General features: G+C 44.3%; 1 protein-coding gene across 4 annotated transcripts in view; it reads left to right on the forward strand.

Moving 5' to 3' along the window:
- Positions 1 to 21,227, forward strand: part of Fras1 (Fraser extracellular matrix complex subunit 1) — a 410,957-nt gene that overhangs the window by 333,966 nt on the left and 55,764 nt on the right. For all 4 annotated transcript variants that reach the window (XM_006534873.4, NM_175473.3, XM_017320847.2 and 1 more), the window contains 8 exons: positions 880 to 1,033; positions 2,123 to 2,386; positions 4,635 to 4,823; positions 6,236 to 6,355; positions 6,611 to 6,790; positions 18,745 to 18,869; positions 19,132 to 19,272; positions 20,703 to 20,930. In XM_006534873.4, the coding sequence (XP_006534936.1) occupies positions 880 to 1,033; positions 2,123 to 2,386; positions 4,635 to 4,823; positions 6,236 to 6,355; positions 6,611 to 6,790; positions 18,745 to 18,869; positions 19,132 to 19,272; positions 20,703 to 20,930 (1,401 nt within the window). The remainder of the gene's footprint in view (positions 1 to 879; positions 1,034 to 2,122; positions 2,387 to 4,634; positions 4,824 to 6,235; positions 6,356 to 6,610; positions 6,791 to 18,744; positions 18,870 to 19,131; positions 19,273 to 20,702; positions 20,931 to 21,227) is intronic.

Raw genomic sequence — 21,227 nt, forward strand, 5'->3', positions numbered from 1 at the left:
TAAGATAAAATTATTTTTGTTTTGGGTAAAACAATTTGTAGGAATCAGAGACACCATGCCGTTTCCATATTTAGATGAGAACTGACATATGCCCATCTCTGATATTACCACAAGTGGGTTCTCCATACACTGCTGGCCTTTTCTTTTATAAATTCATTTTATTTATTTAACTATAAAATCAAAGGAATTTGATCCTCAATCCTATACTTATTGAGAAACCCCCACTTTGGTTTTTGAGACAGGGTTTCTCTGTGTAGCCCTGGCTGTCCTGAAACTCACTCTGTAGACCAGGCTGGCCTTGAACTCGGAAATCCACCTGCCTCTGCCTTCCAAGTGCTGGGATTAAATCATAGTCTTGCTTTATGGCACCAAGGAGAGGGAGAAAAAAGATAAATCTGAGAATGAAATGCCCTCTGCCTTGAGAAGATAAAATGTGTGAAAACTTGTATACGGGCCAGGGATGGAGCAGGGCTAGGAGCAGGGCTAGAAGCTATGCTTCCCGGGGCCATGGCCTTCTGTAGCTACTGTGGTGTGTTGCGAAATTTCTAAGACCACCTGAATTAAAATAGACTTTGATCCTCAAATATACCTGTGTTTCTAAATTATGTCTATTGTTTATATCTAGAAAATTATGGTCACTCTACCTATGGAAAATACCTTAGTAACTGTTTATAGAATGTCCATCAGCCTCCTATCAGAGGGACCTTTTATTTATGTGACCTCTTATTTATAATCTACATTTTTGACTAGGAGATAAACCCAACAGCACATTAAAAACTGGATAGTGAGGGCTGTTTCAGTAATGATACATTCTTGGTTTTTTTTTTTCCTTCTTAAACTCATATCTGTGTGAGACCAAATATTTTATACTTTCATCAGAGGAAGAACGATGAGCCTCCCAGGATGACCTTGCGGCCCCTGGGCGTACGGCTGAGCTCGGGAGTGGCGATAAGCAATTCTTCCTTGAGTCTACAAGATCTGGACACCCCAGATAACGAGCTGATCTTTGTATTGATGAAAAAGCCTGACCATGGTAAGACACAAACCAGGGTGGAAAGCTGCTGCTTCATTAAGGTGCCTGATGGGTGGTGAGCGTGAGCTTGTGGGTGGGTTCATTATTCCTTCTCCTTCCCTACGTACAGCTCGTCCTCTGCATCAAAATATAATCAGATTCACAGCTAGCCAAGAGCCTTACGGGTCCTGGTTGATGCTATTTTAAAAACCTGCATGCTAAGTAATTGGTGTCTCTGAAATTTCAATTCAACTCTTTTCTTGGTCTCCTTTATAATCTCAAGCAAAACAGGTTTCAGTGTTTGTGTAGCTTCCTCTCAGGGTAGACGACATCATTTGATCATCGGTGCTGCCCCACGCATCCTGCCAGCATGTTAGAAGTCTCTCACAAACATGTTCCCTGTGCCACAGGAGCATTCTCTAATTTAAAGCAAATGTAGACCCTCCACCCCCTCCTCTAAATGCTACCCGGAAGCTAAAGCTCTGGAGACATGCATGGTGTCAATCACTCTCAACTCCAGGTTGCACTTTTAAAGACAGAATTGCTGTTGTTGCTGCAGGGTTAATAATGGAAGCGGCTACTGGCCAACCCATTTTCCAATTACTTTAATTCTCAATCTCTGATGACTATAACTATAGTCTGATGGCATATGCCCTTGCCATGTGTGACCCCCTTAAAAACAGAAAAACAAGCCTCCTTAAAAGCATGCTTACAGTCTTCCTCAATTTGGAAGGAAATTAAAGCATAGACCCTGTGATCTGCACACTGTAAGCTCAGAGGATGGAGGGCTGTTTTCACTCTGCAGAAGGGAAAATAAAGTTCAGATCATGGAGTGGGGTTGAATCCGGGGAGGGAGATGTGAATTTTTGTTAAGCCACTATATTTTGCTTCCACTTGTGTCTCCTTAGGAGAATTTTAGTCTCAAGGGTGGACCTTTGTCTTCTTTATTTATAGACAAGGTCACAAGACACAACCTATGCCTATACCAAGGGTCTCTGAGCTACTTCATATTCTACATAGGTTCATGCTAGTTGGCAAAGTTGGACTGTTTTGATTATATAAGTATATAAATCTATTTGCTTCTTTATCATTCCCCTCTTCCTTCTGCAGGTCATCTACTCCGGAGGTCTACTGCCTCTGACCCTCTAGAAAATGGGACAGTCTTAGACCAAGGCTCCTCCTTCACCTATCAGGATGTCCTAGCTGGGCTGGTTGGCTACTTACCTGGTGATATCTATATGGCAGTCGATGAGTTCCGGTTCTCTCTCACGGATGGCCTCCATGTAGACACAGGAAGAATGGAGATCTATATAGAACTGCCATCAACCAACATTCCCCACTTGGCAATAAACCGAGGACTTCAGCTTTCAGCAGGTGTGTTAGCCCGGTTTTCTGTCACCATGACACATATTTATGAAAAACACATTCAAAGGAAGCATTTTTTTTTTATGGGTTCGTGATTTCATGGGTTTTTAGTTCATAGGTGGCTGGCTCCAGTGTTTTCTGTGGTTAAAAGAAGAAAAGGAGAAGGGGAAGGGGAAGGAAGGAGGAGGAGGAGGAGGAGGAGGAGGAGGAGGAGGAGGAGGAGGAGAAAGAGGAGGAGAAGAAAGAAAGAGAGAGAGAGAGAGAGAGAGAGAGAAAGAAAGAAAGAAAGAAAGAAAGAAAGAAAGAAAGAAAGAAAGAAAGAAAGAAAGAAAGAAAGAAAGAAAGAAACCACCATATTATGGCAGAAACAGGAAGAGCTGTTCATAGCTTCTTGTCTTTTGATAAGCAGGGCTGAAGACCAGAGCAATATCTAGCTGCCAAGGACACCCCCCTCCCTGAGACCTACTTCCTAAGCTTAGTTCTAACCCCTAAAGTTCTTAGCACTTGCCAAAATAGTGACATTAGCTAGAGACCAAGCCTCAACACATGAATCTCTGAAGAACATTCCATCATCAAGCCATAGCAATTCCTGTAGGAATGGAAGAGCATAACCTCGTTTTCCCATACTTTACATATATATATAAAAGAAGCCTGCATAGACAGTCAGTACCTTCTTCCATGTTAATGCTCTGGGTTCCTTTTTGGGGAGCTATTCAATATCTAAGGAAAGTGGACTTTGGGGGAAATTGCTGTTTAAGAACCTCAAGATGTGAGTTAGAAATATGAACCAAGGAAATTCTCCAGGCAATACACCTCTGCCAGTGAATTTGAGAATGTTTTATGATGTGTCCATAATATTTTCAGTAGCCTTAAAATCATAAAGTTCAGCTTAGAGCCAGGTCTCCTGTGACCGTGCCTCTGTCCAGCCTGCAGCATAGAAACCTACAACAAAAGAACCCTGGCAAGATTTTTTAAGACTTTAATTTTTAAGAAAATTGAAAAGGCACAGAAGAGCAGTTGGGAGGCTACTTGGAGTTAAGAGGTTATGCAAATAATTGACAATCACTTTGTATGCCATTCTGGCATCAAACTGTCAGACTTTTGCTGTGTTTTAGTAGCCTTAAAGGCGCAATGATAGATATTAGTCTTGGATATGCTATACTGTAGGAAGTTAACAGTGAGTGGGCCTTTGACTAGAGTTTCTGTGCACCAGAACTCTGTAGTTGTTTATTTTAGTTTCCCATATGTTTTGTATTGAAAAATAAGCACGTGGTATAATAAAGTCTGCAGTTTTGAGAGTTACCAAAGCCTCTATAAATTGGCATTTTGCTACTTACAAGCAAAGTAGTCTGTTATTGTTTCATGGGCTCTTGGAGAAGACATGATTGGTTTTTTTTTTTATATCGAACTTCAAATCACTCTGTCCTCTAAGCCTTGTGGTGTATTGCAGAGGGACAGCAGGGGTGACATCACATGCACTGGGATACATGACACATGAGGAACTTTGCGCTTGGGATATAGCATATCGTGTCAAGCACCGAGTCAGTCAGATCTTTGTCTGGAGGAAGACATTGTCTTGTCCCTCAAGGCTACTTACTGGGTGGTCTGGGTAGAGTGTGAAAGGTCACATTTTTGGGAGAAGGGGCAGTGTCATTCCAAACACCAAGACATGTATGGCATGGATGTTGAATGTTGACATCACTGGTATTTGCTGTTTTTAAGACAGGAATGTAGCTGGGCAGGAAGCTAAGGGCAGGGTTCTGAGAAGTGTTCCCATGGTGGGTGTCTTGCCTCTGTCCCCAGTCTCCACACAGACCCTAAACCTGACCCCTCTGCTCAGTTTACCTTCCGACTTGAGGAACACTGATTTTGACAGTTTAGTCCAAGATGACAATGAGAGATGCTCATGAGCTCAGGTACAGCTGGTGCTTGCTGATTTCGTTATTCTCCAGACAGCAAATAAATCAAATTGAAGCAGGTTTCTTAAATGCAAGGCCTAGATGTATGTGCTTCATAGAAGTAGCTGTTGTTGCTAGGTTCCACGTGGAGGCTACTATAAGGGCATGAGCAAGAGTAAAGAGGACACGAGCAAAGAGCATAGTTCTACATGATTTTCTTTTGGGGAAATTAGTGTTTACTCAGCTGGAAATGGAAGCAGAAAAATGCCTGGTATGTACTCTGGAGTAATGTGTGTCACTTAGTGTCCCGTTTGAAGGAAAGATGGAGAATGACCTTTCTCTCTTCCGCTCTCTCCCAGGGTCCGTAGCACGCATCACAGAGCAGCACTTGAAAGCAACAGACACTGACTCTGAGGCCGGCCAGGTTGTATACATCATGAAGGAAGACCCTGGTGCAGGGCGTCTGCTGATGGCTAAGGCTGACAACCTAGAGCAAATCTCTGTTAGAGGCCCCATCCGGAGCTTCACCCAGGCAGACGTTAGCCAAGGTCAGCCTGTTCTCTCAGCCTGTCGAAGCTTCCCAAAGTCTGTCTGCTATAACAAAGTGGGAGCTAAGTGCCTGGCAAGCCTGTGGCAGGAGCCTGTGCTTTCTTTGTTTTCAATGCGAGCTGAGTTATAGCTTCATTTATTTTTCTTTGTCTCTCTTTTGTTTTAAAAAATGGAGAGGGGATTATTTTTCTAGGCCAGAGAAATGTATTTTCTGAGAAATCTGTGTCTATTGTAAAGGGGGGGGAAGTGTCAGATTGAATGCTGTGTTGCTAAAAGGATGTGTGAGAGAGAAAAAACAAAAGGAAGTGTGTTGGGATGGATGATGGTGAAAATTATGCCTTCCTTAGGTGAGCAATTTATATCTCTGCCCGGCTCCCCAAGAGCACCAGTTAATGAACTAGGTTAAATGGAAGAGCATAAATCGGAGCTGCCTAGGGGAGATTACATGCCTCATCCCTCCTTCAGAAAATGCTGATGTAACGCAAAGACATAAATGTTGAGTGCTACATAGCTACTGTACAGTGCTTTCGGGGGTAGAAAAGGAAAAAACATCATAGATGGGAGGAGAAATGGCTCAAAGCCATGTGACCCAGTGCAATTCCTTCTAGAGGGAGAAATATGGCCCCAGGAGAAGAAGTATGGGCTCTGACAAAGTACTGACACACCTAAACTGAGAGCAGCTAGATGCTCACTGGATCTGTGGGTCGGCAAGGAGGTGCAGTAGACAACAGGATGGCATAGTTATTTAATTCTTGCATTCCTCAGTGTCCCCTTGTGAAAAATGAGGGCAGGCAGTCCTTTGCAGGGCTTGGTTCTGTTCACACTGATGGGTCCAGGCACATGATGTATGTCAGCAAAATGGGATGCCCTGTCATTCTTCCTTTGGATCCTTCCTGACCTCTTTGTGTAGATTATGTGCTAGCTTATCTATTGGTTGGATACAGCCCATGCTCCAGGCAGTGGGAATGGAAGATCCCTGGAGAGGTGGGCTGCAGGCCTGCCCTCTCTTGCCTTGTGATGTGGATTTATTGGAGGGTGGCTCCAAATGATGTGGCTGGGGTCAGTGCCGTGTGCCCATATGCAGCCTCATTTACCTAGGTACTCATGAGACCACCTCAGAAGCCAAGCTAAAGACTTCAGAATAGCTGAGCCCTACCAGAGGAAATGTCATGTGGAGGAAATTTGTTATGAGGAGCCTTTAAGGTATAAGGAAGTTGGTGGTAGGAGAGGAAAGAGAGGGAATGAGACTTTAGATTAAAATGTCAAAAATGGCACCTAGGTAAGGAAGGTGTGAATTGATTCCTCGGTGTGAATACCAATTGAAGTATTCTACCTCTCGATTCAGAAATGAGTAGCTAAAGGTACTTATAACTAATCTGGGTTTTTTCTTCCTTCCTTCTCTATTTTATAGGGCAGATAGAATACAGCCATGGACCAGGAGAACCTGGTGGGAGCTTTGCTTTTAAATTTGATGTGGTTGATGGGGAAGGCAATAAGTTGGCTGACCAGTCATTTTCCATCGGTGTTTTAGGTAAGGAGTATCAGGTGTGCTAATAGAGAACAGCAGATGTGGGGGTCTTCCATTCCCACAGTGTTCACTGTGGAGCTTCTGTCCTTCTTTTACATAACCAGCAAAGATAAAAATCCAGGACTGGCCCCTTCCTGGGGCCTCTGAGGAACAGCTCTCAGAACTCCTCTGATCTTACCTCCTGGGCACTCAACCTGGAACTGAAGAAAGGGAACTGGAAACCTCCCATGACAAAATACTGTTTCTGATATTTTACAGAAGACAAATCCCCACCAGTCGTCATCACCAATAGAGGGCTGGTCTTAGATGAGAACTCGGTGGAGAAAATCACTACTGCACAGCTGTCGGCCACCGACCAGGACAGCAAACCTACAGAACTCATCTACAGGATCACCACTCAGCCCCAGCTGGGCCACCTGGAACATGTGGCCTCCCCAGGTACGTGGTCCTCTCTTGCTCCATCTAGCCCTAGGTTCACTTCCCCTAAGCAAGTGCTGGGGACTGTTACATCCTGGCATATATATATATATATATATATATATATATATATATATATAGTCTGTTTTAACCGATACTTATTTTTTGCCTCACTAATTATATGCCATTATATTATGTTTATTATATGTATTAAGTATTTTATTGTAGCTGGTAAAACTAAATTAGAAAAATGGCAGTTTGAAGTAGGGAGATAACTCCTAGGAAGTGGGTAAAACCTTAATATGAGTAAAACCCTGGGTCTGATCGCCAGATCCACACACGCACAAAATTATAATATCATATAAGCGCTTTTATCTCCATAACCAGAAAGTCAACACTTCTGGAGCAACCTGTACCCCTCTGGTCTTTGGCATTACCGTGACTGCAGAGCACAGTGTAATGTCCTATGGTAACTATTCCCTTCAGCTGGGAGTGTAGGTAAGTGGAACGGTATGTGCCTAGCATCCATGAAGTCTGGAATTCAGCCCCCAGCACCGGAGGAGAAAGCCTGAATTCAACAGAATGAGAATGTGTTCTAGAGAAGCTCCGCCGCTCCTCAGGAAGCAAAGATGCACAGATGCGCCCTTGCATCCTGGATTTCTCTACTGAGCAGGATGAGGCGCCTCCCTAGATACGGGTAACTCGAGGAAGACTGGCGTAGACTTGGAGTTAAAGAGTTAAAAAACAGGGAAGTCTACACTGAGTAAAAAGACACTGTTGAGGTGGGCTCAGGAATGCCTTTGGAAGTCAGAGTTCTGGGAAGTTAAATCTGCGTTCTTTTCTGAAATGAAAAAAACCATGAATAAACAGGTGCTGAGTGGACCAGGGTCACGTGTTCTAAAAAGAGCAAAAGCTAAGACTCGTGGGTAGTTATGACAACATAGGGAGTCCTCCAAGCTGAGATAAATAATCTCACTTTAATCTAAAAATAACAGAGAATCACTGTAGACTTTTGAGCAGGGAAGGAGGTGAAGTATCTAAGGGAATGGAATGGGGGAGGGAAATGAGGTGAGGATCCACACTGGACTGGCAGAAAGCTCAGCACCTGGAGGGCAGCTGAGACAATAACAAAGCAAGGATATGAGAGACAACTGGGTCCCCTTAAGTCTTACTCTGTGAGCTGGGAGATGGGAAGAGAGCCAAGGGGAGCCATTTCTGGGGAGAATCTGTAGAATTTGGCAGCTGTATGATGTGAGGAGCGCCAGAGAGACACTGAGTAAATCCAAAGCTGGACTTGCCATCACTTCTTAGAGGCAATGACAACCTGAAAGGTTTAGATATCTTCTAAGATTGCTTTGGATCGTCTATCACAGATTCTTCATTCCACTCAGAGCATATTGAATCAGGAGACGTAATGGCTCCTCCAAACTCACCTTCTTGTTCAGAGTCCCGCAGTGAGCAGACGAACAAGTGAATCTGTGTCACAGAGAGATGACCAGATGATCGTTAGGGCTGTTGGGGATAAAATGAGTATTTAGAGGGCACAGGAAGGAACGGGAAAGGCCTCCCTAGTAATAGGATGGCGTTTGAGGAAAGTTGAAGGCAGAGAAGGAGTCTGATGAATAAGGAAATGGGTTTGGCAGGGGAGTATGCAACTGTCAATATCCCGGCTCAGCCAGGCAAATCACTCAAGATTCAGCAAAGAGGCAGTGTAAAAGGTAGAGGGGACAGGCTGAGAGAGGAGCCGCTGCTTCGTCCCAGGTGCCGGTGGAAAGGGTATGTGATATATATGGTAGGAGAGCCAGACAGAGATGAGCAAACCGGCTAAGATTCCTCATGCAAATTAAAGCAGGCGCCCTTCCCTATTGTCCTGAAATTCCTGCAGGAAGTATGCAGATTAGCAACCTCTATACCTCGGCTGCATGAGATATTTAATAACTAATTCATAAGCTAATTGCTTCTGCCAGAATTCTGTCAGGTTGCCGATTGTATCGCTGCAAAGATGAAAGGGCAGGCAGGCTCTTGGCTGTGGTGTTAGGTGACTGCAAGTGAACAGATTTTAAAAGCCCTAAGCTTCTTGCAGTGCTCTGCCAGGCATCCTGCCTGCTGGTCAGTCCCAGCCCTTGCTCTCCTCTGACCCCAGGCTGGTTCCAAGTCCTATGGGGTAGGGCTCAGGACAGATTCTCTTTTCTCTTTCACAGTTCTGACTTTGAATCTTGCACAGACTGCAAAGGCCAGGCTATATTTGCTTCAGGAGATAGCTGTGCTCTTGCCTCCTCCTGGGGTGGTACCCTCCAGAGGCAGACCGATTCCCATTTGACTTGGGGAGTTGGCTTTATCTGCTTGTTCCAGGCAGACTTAACTTCCTGACCATGTCTTCTCTTGCCTCACCAACATACCTTAATCTACCCTTTCCAGTAACTCTGAGTACTGGCTGGGAATATCAAGCCCCAGTCCTCTTCACTATCAAAAGGGCAGGGATGTGCAACCCTCCCTCACTGTATACCGAGAGCCTCCTGTTTTCACATTTAGCCAGGATCCTCATTCCCTGGTCTCTCCCTGTCCTCCAGTTAGAGAATCGTGCATTTGATTCTTTTTGGAAGCCTAAGCTTCCCGTAGAAGAAGTAGATTACCTCATCCCCTCTCAGCACAGCTAGCTACTGCTTAAACCAGAGTATCTGTCTCACTAGGTGAGCCTGAGTCTACCAGGATCTGGAGTTAGGACAGGGCCAGCTCTCCAGAGAGCAAATTACAAGTACATTTAGGTGAGCACTGGTTCCCAGAGTGTGCAAGCCCCTCTTGCTGGTTTGCATGAAGTGGCTTTATCACCAGATTGCCATGAGATCTTGATGTCAGCAGAGGAGAACTGACTGTGCTCCTAACACAGTCAAAAGAGTTACATGAAGTCTCTTGCTTTTGCCCTGGGAGCTATAGGGCATCATATGTCTTTGTGAACTGTGCAGAAGGTAGGCATGAGCCTCCTCCCACTGCTAAGAGGTAAGGCTGGGAGTCCAGTTCCCAGGGAGCTTGGGTTAGAAGACCATCCTCTCCCCATGGGCTTTCCTGCCTACCCTATGCTTAATAACTTTGTTTTTTTCTTCGGAAATTAGAATCAAGAGTGATACCAACTAGGAAAGAAGCTAAGCTACTTGGACAAAGACATTCCAGAATTCGATGACTTAAGCAAAAAATGTATTTTCTGTCACCGAATAATCCAGAGGTTTGGGGCAGGAGATGTCTCTGGTTCATGGTGACTACTGTAACTAGCCTGCTGCAGAGGGAAGGGAGCCAGCGGTCAAAATCCCACAGACCTGTGTGTTTCAAAAGCACTGCAGGGTGGACAAACATCACTTTTGTGGGATGACAGACACACACAGCTGAGAGATGGAGACAAATGGAGCCTCTTCCTGGGCATCCAGCTGCTTACCCATAGTCAGGAGGAGTCAGTAGTCACCGGGACTCAAATACTGGGAGAATGAGGAGGAGCTAAACAAGCCTTTAGAGGACAGAGACGGAAGGCCATGTTATATGTCTTACAATGAAATGGATCTGTCCTGAACCAAATAATTACTATGTATAAAACTCCTCTGTTGCTATTAATGAGGGACTATGACATCCAGCCCCAAATCTAAATCCTTGTCTTTATTTTAATTTTATTCTCCCTAGAACACGTTGATAGTGTTACAGCTCCATCAGACGGCAGACTACGCAGCTCTTGACCCCTTAATGATTTCAATCCCCTTCAAAGATGTCAGGAACTGAGGGATAACTGCTGTTTCTAGCATATTTTAGGGAATCCTGCTGGATTACTCTTGCCAACACAACATGGCAATACAACAGAACTAAAGCAAGGTATTGCTTTTTTGGCTAGACCCAGAAAAAAAGATCCCTCAATCTATGAGGGATTCTTAAACTATGAGAAACTATCCTTAGACTATGAGAATTCTTAAAGACATTCAAGAGCCCAGTAAAAGGCCATCTGCTGATGGGTCACAGCATTTATGTCAATATGCATTGCATGGCCGTTTGCTGCATGCCAGAGCCACTAGATACCCAACCTGAGAATCAGATGAGCTTTCCAGATGATGACATCTTGCTCTGCGGGGGTGGAGTTTGCCTTCTGGTCCACAGAGGTACCTTCCAGAGGAGCCAAGGACAGGTCTAACCATCTGTGACCATCAAAGCTTCTTGATTCTGCCTGAAGCATTGACTGAGGAGGCTTGTTGTTCACAGAACCTAGTTCTACTTAGCCTCTGAGTCACACATGAGTACGTACACTCATTCCCCAAGACTTCTAGAAACGTGTGTGGTTTCCTACCTCAAAGACCCCCTTGCTCTCAAAGCTTAAATCGAGCAGCTGAATGGCTCAGCCCTTGTATATTTACTGATTGTGTGAAGCCTACTGTTCATGACCAAGAACACTATGGGCCTTTTAGGCTGACGTGTTATTTGGTGCAGGGTAGATCCATTTATTGAAATCCTCTGGCTATTGTGAGCCCATGGGAAAATTCCTGTCCTAATAGTTAATTTCCTACAGTCATGTCATAACTTGCTAGGTTTTGCCCTGTGCATGCTGCCAAAGCCTCGCTTCTCAATGGAGCCTCAATCAAAGCTCCCTTCCCTCCAAAAACCATGAACTACTTTCAAACACACATCTCTTCTATTTCCTCACCTCAAGTCATTACCATGCTCAGCTCTTGGCCTTTTACATTTATTTCTGAGCATGTTCATTGAAGTAGCAATTTGCCTAGAGAGTATCACCCCGACCTGATTTCAGAGCAGATGGACCACATCATGAGAGCCCAGTAGCTTACACAGCTCACACTGGCCATGAGTGTGATGGGGGAGATGACAGAGAGAAGATCTCAGGGCAGGCTCCGCTGTTCTGTCTCAGGTCAGGATGACTCCTACACTAAGACAACAGCTGGGTCAATTAAACCCAGTTGTATGTGCGTGTATGATTGGACCACTTGGGTTCCTCATGCCTCATTAGTTTATAGTCGCACAGAGGCTGTTCTATGCAGCTGTCTCTTGCCTAGTAAAACTGCACTGAGGTGTCCCATCAGTCCATGCCTAACTGACCGTTGGCAGTGCTCTGAGCAGGGTACTAACCACAATTGGGATTATTTTTAATTTATTTATCACTTACAAATAGTTTTCTTATTAATATGCCTGCTCAATTTCTCTTATTAAAAACATCACATATTTCATCTGAGTTCAGACATGGCCACCACTATACAAGACAAACAAAATCAAGTAGGTGACCCCACCACCCACCATTTCCTTGGCTTCCCCTGACATGGCTTTACCATTCCAGTGTTAGAAATGTCAAAGCATAAACGAAGATATAATAAAGCTCTATGTTGTATGACTTCCCCTATCTTCTGTGGTTTATGTAGAGCAGAAAGCAGACATTAAAGATTTTGATGTAGGCTTTGTGGTTTTCTCTCTACTTTTCTGTTACATCAGTGGTTCTCTACCCTGATTGAATGTCCTGAGGATGTGTTTAAAAATAATGATACCCACCCCCTACCTGGACTCAAGGATTAAAGGCCCTGAGGGATGGAGCTCAAATATGAGTTACCTTTAAAAGCCACTTGTGAGCTGGGGAGAGGATTCAGTGAGGCACTAGGCACTGAGCACGAGGGCCTGAGTTCACATCCTCAGATCCTACAGAAAAGCCGGGCATGGTAGTGCATATCTGTAACCTTAGCACCCAGAAAGCACACACGCAAATCCCTGCGACTTGACGCGTAGACAGTAGGGCCAATCAGTGAGCCTCAGGTTCATGGGGGAAACGTTGTTCTGAAAAATGAAAAGAGCCTGGAGAAATGTCTCAGCAGTTAAAAGGACACACTGTTGTTCCAGAGTACCTGGGTTTGGTTCCCAGTACCCACATGGCAGCTGACAACTATTCCTAATTCCAGGTCCAAAGGACCCGATGCCCTCTTTTGGCCTCCAGAGAAACTGTACACATGTAGTGCACAGTCGCATACAGGCAAAACATCCATAGGCATAAAATAGCAATAGATAATTTTTCTTTGAAAATTGAAAACAACTGAGGAAGATATACCACATTGATCTCTGTGCCCCACATACAGCTCACGCACACACAAAGGTTGTTTTTAATACCGTATATTAATCCACTTTCTGTTAGACTTTAACAAGTAACTGAAGCTAGTAGTATATTAGCTTGCAGTTTAGAAGAATAGAAATCCAAGACTATGTGACTCTATCTCCTCAGTTTGGCAAGGACTTTACTGACAGAATCACAGCATGGTGGGTGGTAAAATGTAAAGAGCATGCATGAAAGGCAGAGAGGCTGTTGGTGAGACAGGGACCAGAGAGCAAGGAGGGCCCAGTCACGTTCTTTTTGTAACAATGTGCTCTTACAAAAGCTGATTCCATAAGACCAGCATGAATCTCTACCAAGCATTGCATCTCTAGTAATCTAATCTCATAGCAGAATTCAGCTCTTAAAGGTTCCCCACTTTCTAATACCACTACATGGAGGATCGAGCTTCCAATGTGTGAACATTTAGGAAATCACACTTATCCTTGTTAATTCCCGTCTGTTTAAAACAAACTAGATTCATTTGAGAAGAGAGTCGTGGTTGTGGAAATGCCCTACTAGATTGGCCTGGGGCAAACCTGTGCATCATATTCTTGTTTAATATAATAGATGTGGGAAGGCCCAGTTCTCTGAGGATTGGTGCCATCTTGGGTCCTGGGGTCCTGGGTAGTATCAGAAAACCAATTGAGGAAGCAATGAGGATCAAGCCAGTAAGCCATGTGTCTCTATGGCCTCTGCTAAGTCCCCACCTCCAAGGTCCTGCCCTGGCTTCTCTTGATAATGTGCTGTGATCTACGAGGTGAAAACCAAACCTTTCCTCACCATGCTGCTTCAGGTCATGGTGTTCTGTCACAGATAAAGATCCGAACCAAGATAAGACTCAAACTATAGCATGTCATTCTGAGGTTCTGATTACTGGCTTTTGTGGTATGTGTGTGTGTGTGTGTGTGTGTGTGTGTGTTATCTGTGTGTGTTGTGTTTCTATACACACACACACAAACTTATATGAAGAAAACTCCCTCCCTTAAACCAATATATTTATTGAATAATAGATTTGACAAAAATGATTATATTTTGAAAGTGGGGACATATATGCTCATATGTGTTTCAGGATTTGTAACAGGCACATGGCAGAAGCCAGCTTGAGGCCAGAGGATGGAGAATCCCCAGTGAGAGAGTGAGGTCCTTTGAGAGGGACTCCTCAGAAGTCATGCTTTACTAACGCTGGGCTCTTCATTCCAAGATGCACCTATTCCTAGCTTGGGCTTTCCGAGGAAGCAGACATTAGTGTGCCTGGGTTAGTAAGGTCACAGACTGGGTAGGGTAAACAGCAAGAGCTTCGTTTCTCCCCATTTGAAAGCTGGAAGTTCAAGGTGCAGGAGTTGTCAGGGTTGGGTTGCTGTGAGGGGATCACCTGTCCAAGCCTCTCTCCTTGTCTTGTAAATGGCTGTCTTCATATCCACATGCTGGTTTTGTGGAGGATCTATCCTCTGACGTTTCTTTCCCCTGACACTGGCCACACTGACTCAGAGGCCACCTTAAGAACCTCTTGCCATCTAACCGCACTGCTTGGACCCTGTTTCCAGAGAAGGGACCATTTTGCAGTACTGAGAGTTGAGATTTCAACATGTGATTTAAAATCAGGGGAAACACAGTTTATCTCACACTGAGATGCTGTGGAGGAACTCAGAAGCAGGGAATTAGAGAGGTTCCCATCCCCCCACCCAGCACAACTGCTGTGGACAGGGCATGACAGGACCCCCATACTGGGGTGTCGAAGGCAAACATTGGTTGCATCACCCAACATCCCTTTAAGAAGGCAATTTTTCCAAAGATACTTTCCTCCGCCTCCTTCCCTGACCTGGACCAGGCTTTCTCTAATGTGTGGGCCTTCTGGGGGAATTGGAAAAAATGACAGGGTTAATATGGGTCTCTTGTCATACTGCCAGATACATAGTTTAACCAGCAGGTTAGTGACTGAAAACACCTTCAATGGGATTAAAAGCCTTCAAGCCTTTCAAGCAACAGCTACCTGCTGTGACAGCCAGTAGGGGACTGTGCTTTCAGACAAACCTTAGTGCTGACAAGTGAGTAACCGGCCTCTTCCAGCATCCAATTAAAAAAGGCTAAACTTCTAAAAAGAAAAGGTATACAGAGACCAAGAATCTAATCGGTAGTGATAGGTGCTGAAGGATTGTGTTCACCAGACACTGTGTGAGTGGCTGGGGGCTATCAGGTACTGTTCTAGATGCATATTAGGGGGAAACAAAGGTGTGTACATGTACGCACACACATACACACACACACACACACCCCTTTTCTTGAAGTTCACATTCTACGAATAGTTCTTGCTTACTTCTCTGGCAGGTAAGCATAGGCCTAGTCCAACAGTTCAGAAAAGAATGAGGGTGTGTTCTATCAAGTATATTTGAAGAACAACTAAAATATATACTATCACAGTCATATTTCAGTGGTTGTTGACTTATGATTTACATGTCTGATCCTCCTTTTAAAATATATTTTTCACTAGGTGCAGACTACTTTTATCCTGAAAATTTCATGAATTCATGGGTAAAATCCAAGATATCTAGGTGACCCTTAAGTAAGAACTGGGAGGCCTCAGTTTAAGAATTGAACTCTTGGGTTCCAGCCCCAGCATTGCTCTCTTCCAGCCTTGTGGCCTTGCATCGATGACGTCGCTCCTTAACTACATAAGTAATTCTATTATCACATCCCAATTAATTTTAAATGGTGGTGCTATGCCCACCCTGATCTCTCATGGCTGTTGCCAGGTAAAATGTTATATCACTAAGCAAGCCAGAAGTAGTTTTCTGCCCACAGGAGATACTTAATGTTCCTAGATTAAACTGAGAAAGTCAAGCTAAGACCAAACTCCCCCACTCTGGAAGAATGGGATGAGGCTCTGTTGCTTTGGAAAGGCATGTCTGTGCTGGTTTCCTAAATACCTGCCTAGCATGAATTCCACTGCTGGAGATTTATCTGAACAAAATAAAAACTTACATCCATACACAGTCAAGAACACAAATAGTCACAGTAGCCTTATATCTAATAGCCTAGGCTGGAAGTATCCAAAACACCCATCAATGGAGGTATATATAAACAAATTATGATCATTGGATGGAATAAGAATGAATATTTTGTAAGAGGGTAACGTGCGTGCGTGTACGTGTGTGTGTGTGTGTGTGTGTGTGTGTGTGTGTGTGTGAGCAGAGGGCAGAGGTTCACATCAAGTATCTTCTTCAATCACTTTCCACCTTAGTTTGAGATGAGGCCCCTTATGGGCCCTGGCGTTCATCAGTCCAGCGAGCTGACTGGCCAGTGATGGTCAGCATTCTACCTATCCAATCCCCAGCCCTTCAGCTCTGGGCTTCTTGCTGTGTGCCACTGTACTTGGCTTTTACATCATGAAGAAATAAACTCAGTTGCTCATGTCTATGCAGCAGGCACATTACTAACTGTGCCATGCTCACAACCCAGAATTAAACTATCAATGCATATTAAAGTTCAAAATAACTAGGCTAGATGAAGGAAACCAAGTATAAGCAAGTACATACTATATTTATGTAAAGGGAGAGAAGCTCACGAGCTAAAGTGTAGTAATGGGTGTGATTCATGATTATGTAAAAATGAGGATGGAGTAGAGAGAGAGGGATGGGAGGATTATGAAGTGTCATTGTGAATACTTGTGGAATGATGGACATGTCCACTGCTTTGATTGTGGCAGTCTCATTGGAAACCTGAAGGTTATAGAGGTGTCCACTTCAAATATGTGCAATTTACTGTGTGGTGGTTCTAACAATATGCTGTTAATATCATCTATAAGTTAACTCAATAAAATTATTTTTAAAAAGAAAATGGGGGGAAAGGTTCAAACCCAAAGCCTAGAGCCTGATTCCCAAGAGGAATTAGCCACAATCAATCAGCCATCATCAGGCTGAGATGCCTCAAAGGGTCAGGGAGTTGGGTGGCCAGATGCCTAGGAGAGTCTAAATGTGTATTTTTCCATGGAGCATGAAAATGGATCCACAACAGGAAAGAGAGATTTAAATTTCTCAGTTATTAAATTTGGTCTGTTTGTGTCTGTGAGGTCTATATACTTGTTTCTGTGTGTGCACATACATGTGTGTGCACATACATGCAGATGCTCTTTCTTGCATGAGTGTGCAGAAACCAGAGGCCAAGTGTCTTCTTTGATCATTTTCTGCCTCACTGAACCTTGAGCTTTTTGATTCAGTCAGGCTAACTGGTCAGTAGGCTTCAGTGATACACCTGTCTCCATGCCCCTCTACCCTCAGTATAAACATATCACCATGCCCGACTCCCACATGAGTATGGGCATCCAAACTCAGACCCTCATACATTGTACCACAGTGTGCTAGGCTACTGAGCCATCTCTTCAACCCCAGGAGTTATTAAAGTTTTAAAGAATGGGGTGGACTTCTGTCCAGCCATAAGACAAAGCTGCAAAGCTAGGAACTGCATTTCTTCCCTGTCAGGAACTGATGTAGCAAGTGCAGAAATATAAAATGCCTCATCAGAAAATTAATGCCCCAGTAGTCTGAAGGCTCTTACATCTGGGTGACAAATTTCAAATGATAAAGACACAAATGGAAGCAGTGTGGGTTGACTTTTTTCCCTCTCGCTCTCTCTTAAAGACAAAGCCCGTGATACTGATATCACACTTCAACAGATATCAGTCAAAGTGGAATCTGTTGTAAAATAATACTGGTTTTACCAAGATTAACAATGAAAAATAATAATTCTTAGGAAGCAGTAAAGGAATGTCAAAGCCAAAATAAAAGACTCAATGAACTAGATCAGTGTCTCACTGCCCAGAAGCAGAAGCTGGGACACTCTATCAGTCTCTTCTTTTATTATTCTTGTGGTACCAGGGCTCAAACACAGGGCCTTATGCATGCTGGGTAAATATTCTACCACTGAACTCTACTCCCACCTTTGTTTCAACTTCATTTTTCTCGTGTAGTTGAGGCTGGCCTGAAACTCGCTGTGTTGTTGAGGATGGCCTTGAACTGCTGACCTTCTGGTCTCTACCTCCCAAGAACTATTTCAGCCCAGAATGCCTTAGTCTTGATGCTTGAAGATAAGTCCCTGTATCCCTAAGATACTAACAAGGATTCTGGACCGTTTTTGCTAAATTGGAGGCATTTAAAAATAGAAGTAATATGTGTTTGAATAACATAATGTGTGAATAACATAATTATTTCTAATTGCTTAAATTTTAATATTTTTAAATGTCATGTTATTAAAGGATACAGTTTTCTAAGTCATTTTCAGTTTGATATAAGATGATTGTTCAAACCCCAAAGTCATGCAGTAAATCTTATGACTCCCTGCCTGGCTAAAGTAACGTATGAGAAGCTAGGATCACAGACCTGAAAGTTGAAAGCAAGCGACCTTCAAAGATGTTAAGTAAAATTACAGAGGCTGAGCTGACTCACCAATCCCACAAGCACACTGTGTATGGTCAGACCACATAACTGCAGTGGTCAAAGGCAACTCATCACACAACGCAAAAAATTAGGGCTGTGTTTCAAAAAGGATCTCGGAGGAACGGGAGAATATAAAATAGAGTAGAGTTTGGACAGTAAGACTTACCTTTCAGAGATTTTAGCTGCATACAAGAAAGAAAGAACACTTATTGAACACCTGCTGTTACCATGGCAAACAAAAGCCTTGGTAATCAAGTTAGCATATACTACCAAAGAACACATTGTTGCAGAAAAACCGTCTACAAATTGTACAGGGTCCTTAAGGACAGAGCATCAACCCTGTGTGTAAGATAGAGAAGACTGACAGCTCCCTGGCCTGGAGGATTGGCTGGTGTTTTGACATCCCTTCTGTTTCTCTCTTCTCTCATTAGGCATCCAGATTAGTTCCTTCACTCAAGCTGACCTGGCTTCACGCAATGTTCAATATGTCCGTTCTAGTGGGACCGGGAAACAATCAGACGCCTTCAGCTTCGTGCTGTCTGATGGCTTGCATGAGGTAAGAGGCCCGATGGTCCATCCTCGAGTGCTTCGATTCCTAGGTTTCTTCTTTGAGGGGAGCGGGCAGGCACACTGGAGATATGAGACCATCATGATCTCCTGCTCTTAGCCACAACACAGGAGCAGCCTGACAACCCTGCCAGCCAAAGGCTTGAGCCCAAGAAGATTCATGTCAGGGTTCCTTGGGAGTCAGGCAGGTCAAGAACTGAGGAGTGGGTGGTACTGGAAACAGGTACCCCACCTACCTGTTACTGTTCTAGGTGACACAGACCTTCCCCATCACTATTCACCCTGTGGATGATGCGCGGCCCCTTGTGCAGAACCGGGGCATGCGTGTGCAAGAGGGTGTGAGGAAGACCATCACCGAGTTTGAGCTGAAGGCAGTGGATGTGGACACAGAGGTAAGTGGCTCCCCTGAGCTCTCAGGCTGAGAAGAAGCAGAGCTGGTGGTGGCTGCTGTTTTTTGGTGATGCACCCTGAGAGTTGTGCCCACTGCTGAGGGGAGCACAATCACCCCAAAAGATGTAAACATGAAAGATACCTTGGCCTTCTGGGAAAAATCAAGTTGGAGATGAAATGGCTTTTCAGTTCATCTCAAACTCCTCAGTCCATTCACTCTCACCTCAGCTTGCACATGACAACCCCCTCTTTTTTTCAAAAGATTTATTTATTTATTTATTTTATGTATATGAGTACACTGTAGCTATACATCTGGTTGTGAGCCTTCATGTGATTTTTGGGAGTTGAATTTTTAGGACCTCTGCTTGCTCTGGTCAACCCTGCTCACTCCAGTCAGCCCCGCTCACTCGGTCCCTGCCTGCTCTGACCAAAGATCTATTTATTATTATACACAGTACACTGTAGCTGTCTTCAGACTTGCCAGAAGAGGACATCAGATCTCTTGTGAGCCACCATGTGGTTGCTGAGATTTGAACTTAGGACCTTTGGAAGAACAGTGCTCTTACCCATTGAGCTATCTTTCCAGCCTGTGACTACCCTCTTTACGTGATAGATTTTATTATTATCCCTAATAAGACAGGTGGCACTTTACCCAAAGTGTTTATCATCTTTAAGTCTTTTCTGTTTCTCTTGCCTCTCTTCCATTTTCACTTCTTGCACCCAGACTTTTTTCATGGTATCTGGTCATCACAGTTTGAGCAAACTCGAGGCTTTGTGAGAAAAAACTTGGCTTATTGGGACCAAGCTCTCTTCTCAAGAGGTTGCCAGGGTCAAGCATTGAGCCTGTGGACTTGACTGGGCATGCACAGGGCTCACTGCTGTACTCACCTATTAGGCCTATGTGCCTCCTTCTTGTGTCCCTGCTCCATTCACTTACCCATGCTCTCATCAGATGTCCGTCACCTCTGGGCTATGGACTCTTCTCTAGAGGCATAGCTATGAAGAAAACAGAAAATATGCCAGGAGTCTACCTTAGACCCTTGACTGGAGAAAGAGACAGAGAAGAAAGGGAGAGCAAGAGGAAGGAAAGGAGGAGGGAAGGAGAGAGGGAGGGAGGGAGGGAGGGAGGGAGGGAGGGAGGGAGGGAGGGAGGGAGGGAGGGAGGGAGGGAGGAGGGAATAGGCAGTCCCAACCTTCCCATTTTCCTCTAATCCAGCCTGAACCACGAGTCATGAGAAAGCAAGTGTAAATGCTCTTTGTTCTGATGAAGGCTCTAAGATGTAAGTCCAGTTTGGTAGAGAAAGAAGGTATTCCCCTCACTAGCTTTTTTGGCATCTATAAAGAAAACACAGGCTGTATTTGATATTTCCCTTGACCAGCCTGGCCATCACACACTCTGTGATCTTGCCTCTTGCTTTTCTCTCCCTGGCAGGCTGAGTCCATCACCTTCACCATTGTGCAGCCTCCACGTCATGGCACCATCGAGAGAACTGCCAGGGGGCAGCGTTTTCACCAAACCTCCTCCTTCACTATGGAAGACATCTACCAGAACCGTGTCAGCTATAGCCATGACGGCAGCAACTCCCTCAAAGACCGATTTACCTTCACCGTTTCTGATGGGACCAACCCCTTCTTTATCATTGAGGAGGGAGGAGAAGAGGTGAGGGCCGGTGCTGAGGAGGCCTGGCAAAGCAGTCAGAGGCCACATGGGGATGGTTGCACACAGCACAGTACTGAGTTCTTACTCTGCTAAAATTAACTACACTGTCCCTGGACAAGTCATTTCTCTTAGGTCTTGGTTTTTCAAGACAATGGCACAATAATTGAGGCTTCTAGTGCCTTATCTAAACACCAAAGGGGACAGTTCTGATAGAGTGACTGCTAGTGAGCCCCAGTAAGACAGAGTGATGGTCACCAATGTTACTCTTTATTTTTGAGTTTTTCTTCCATATGATAT

The sequence above is a fragment of the Mus musculus genome, chromosome 5 (assembly GCF_000001635.26).
Source record: "Mus musculus strain C57BL/6J chromosome 5, GRCm38.p6 C57BL/6J".
Classification (NCBI taxonomy): Eukaryota; Metazoa; Chordata; class Mammalia; order Rodentia; family Muridae; genus Mus; species Mus musculus.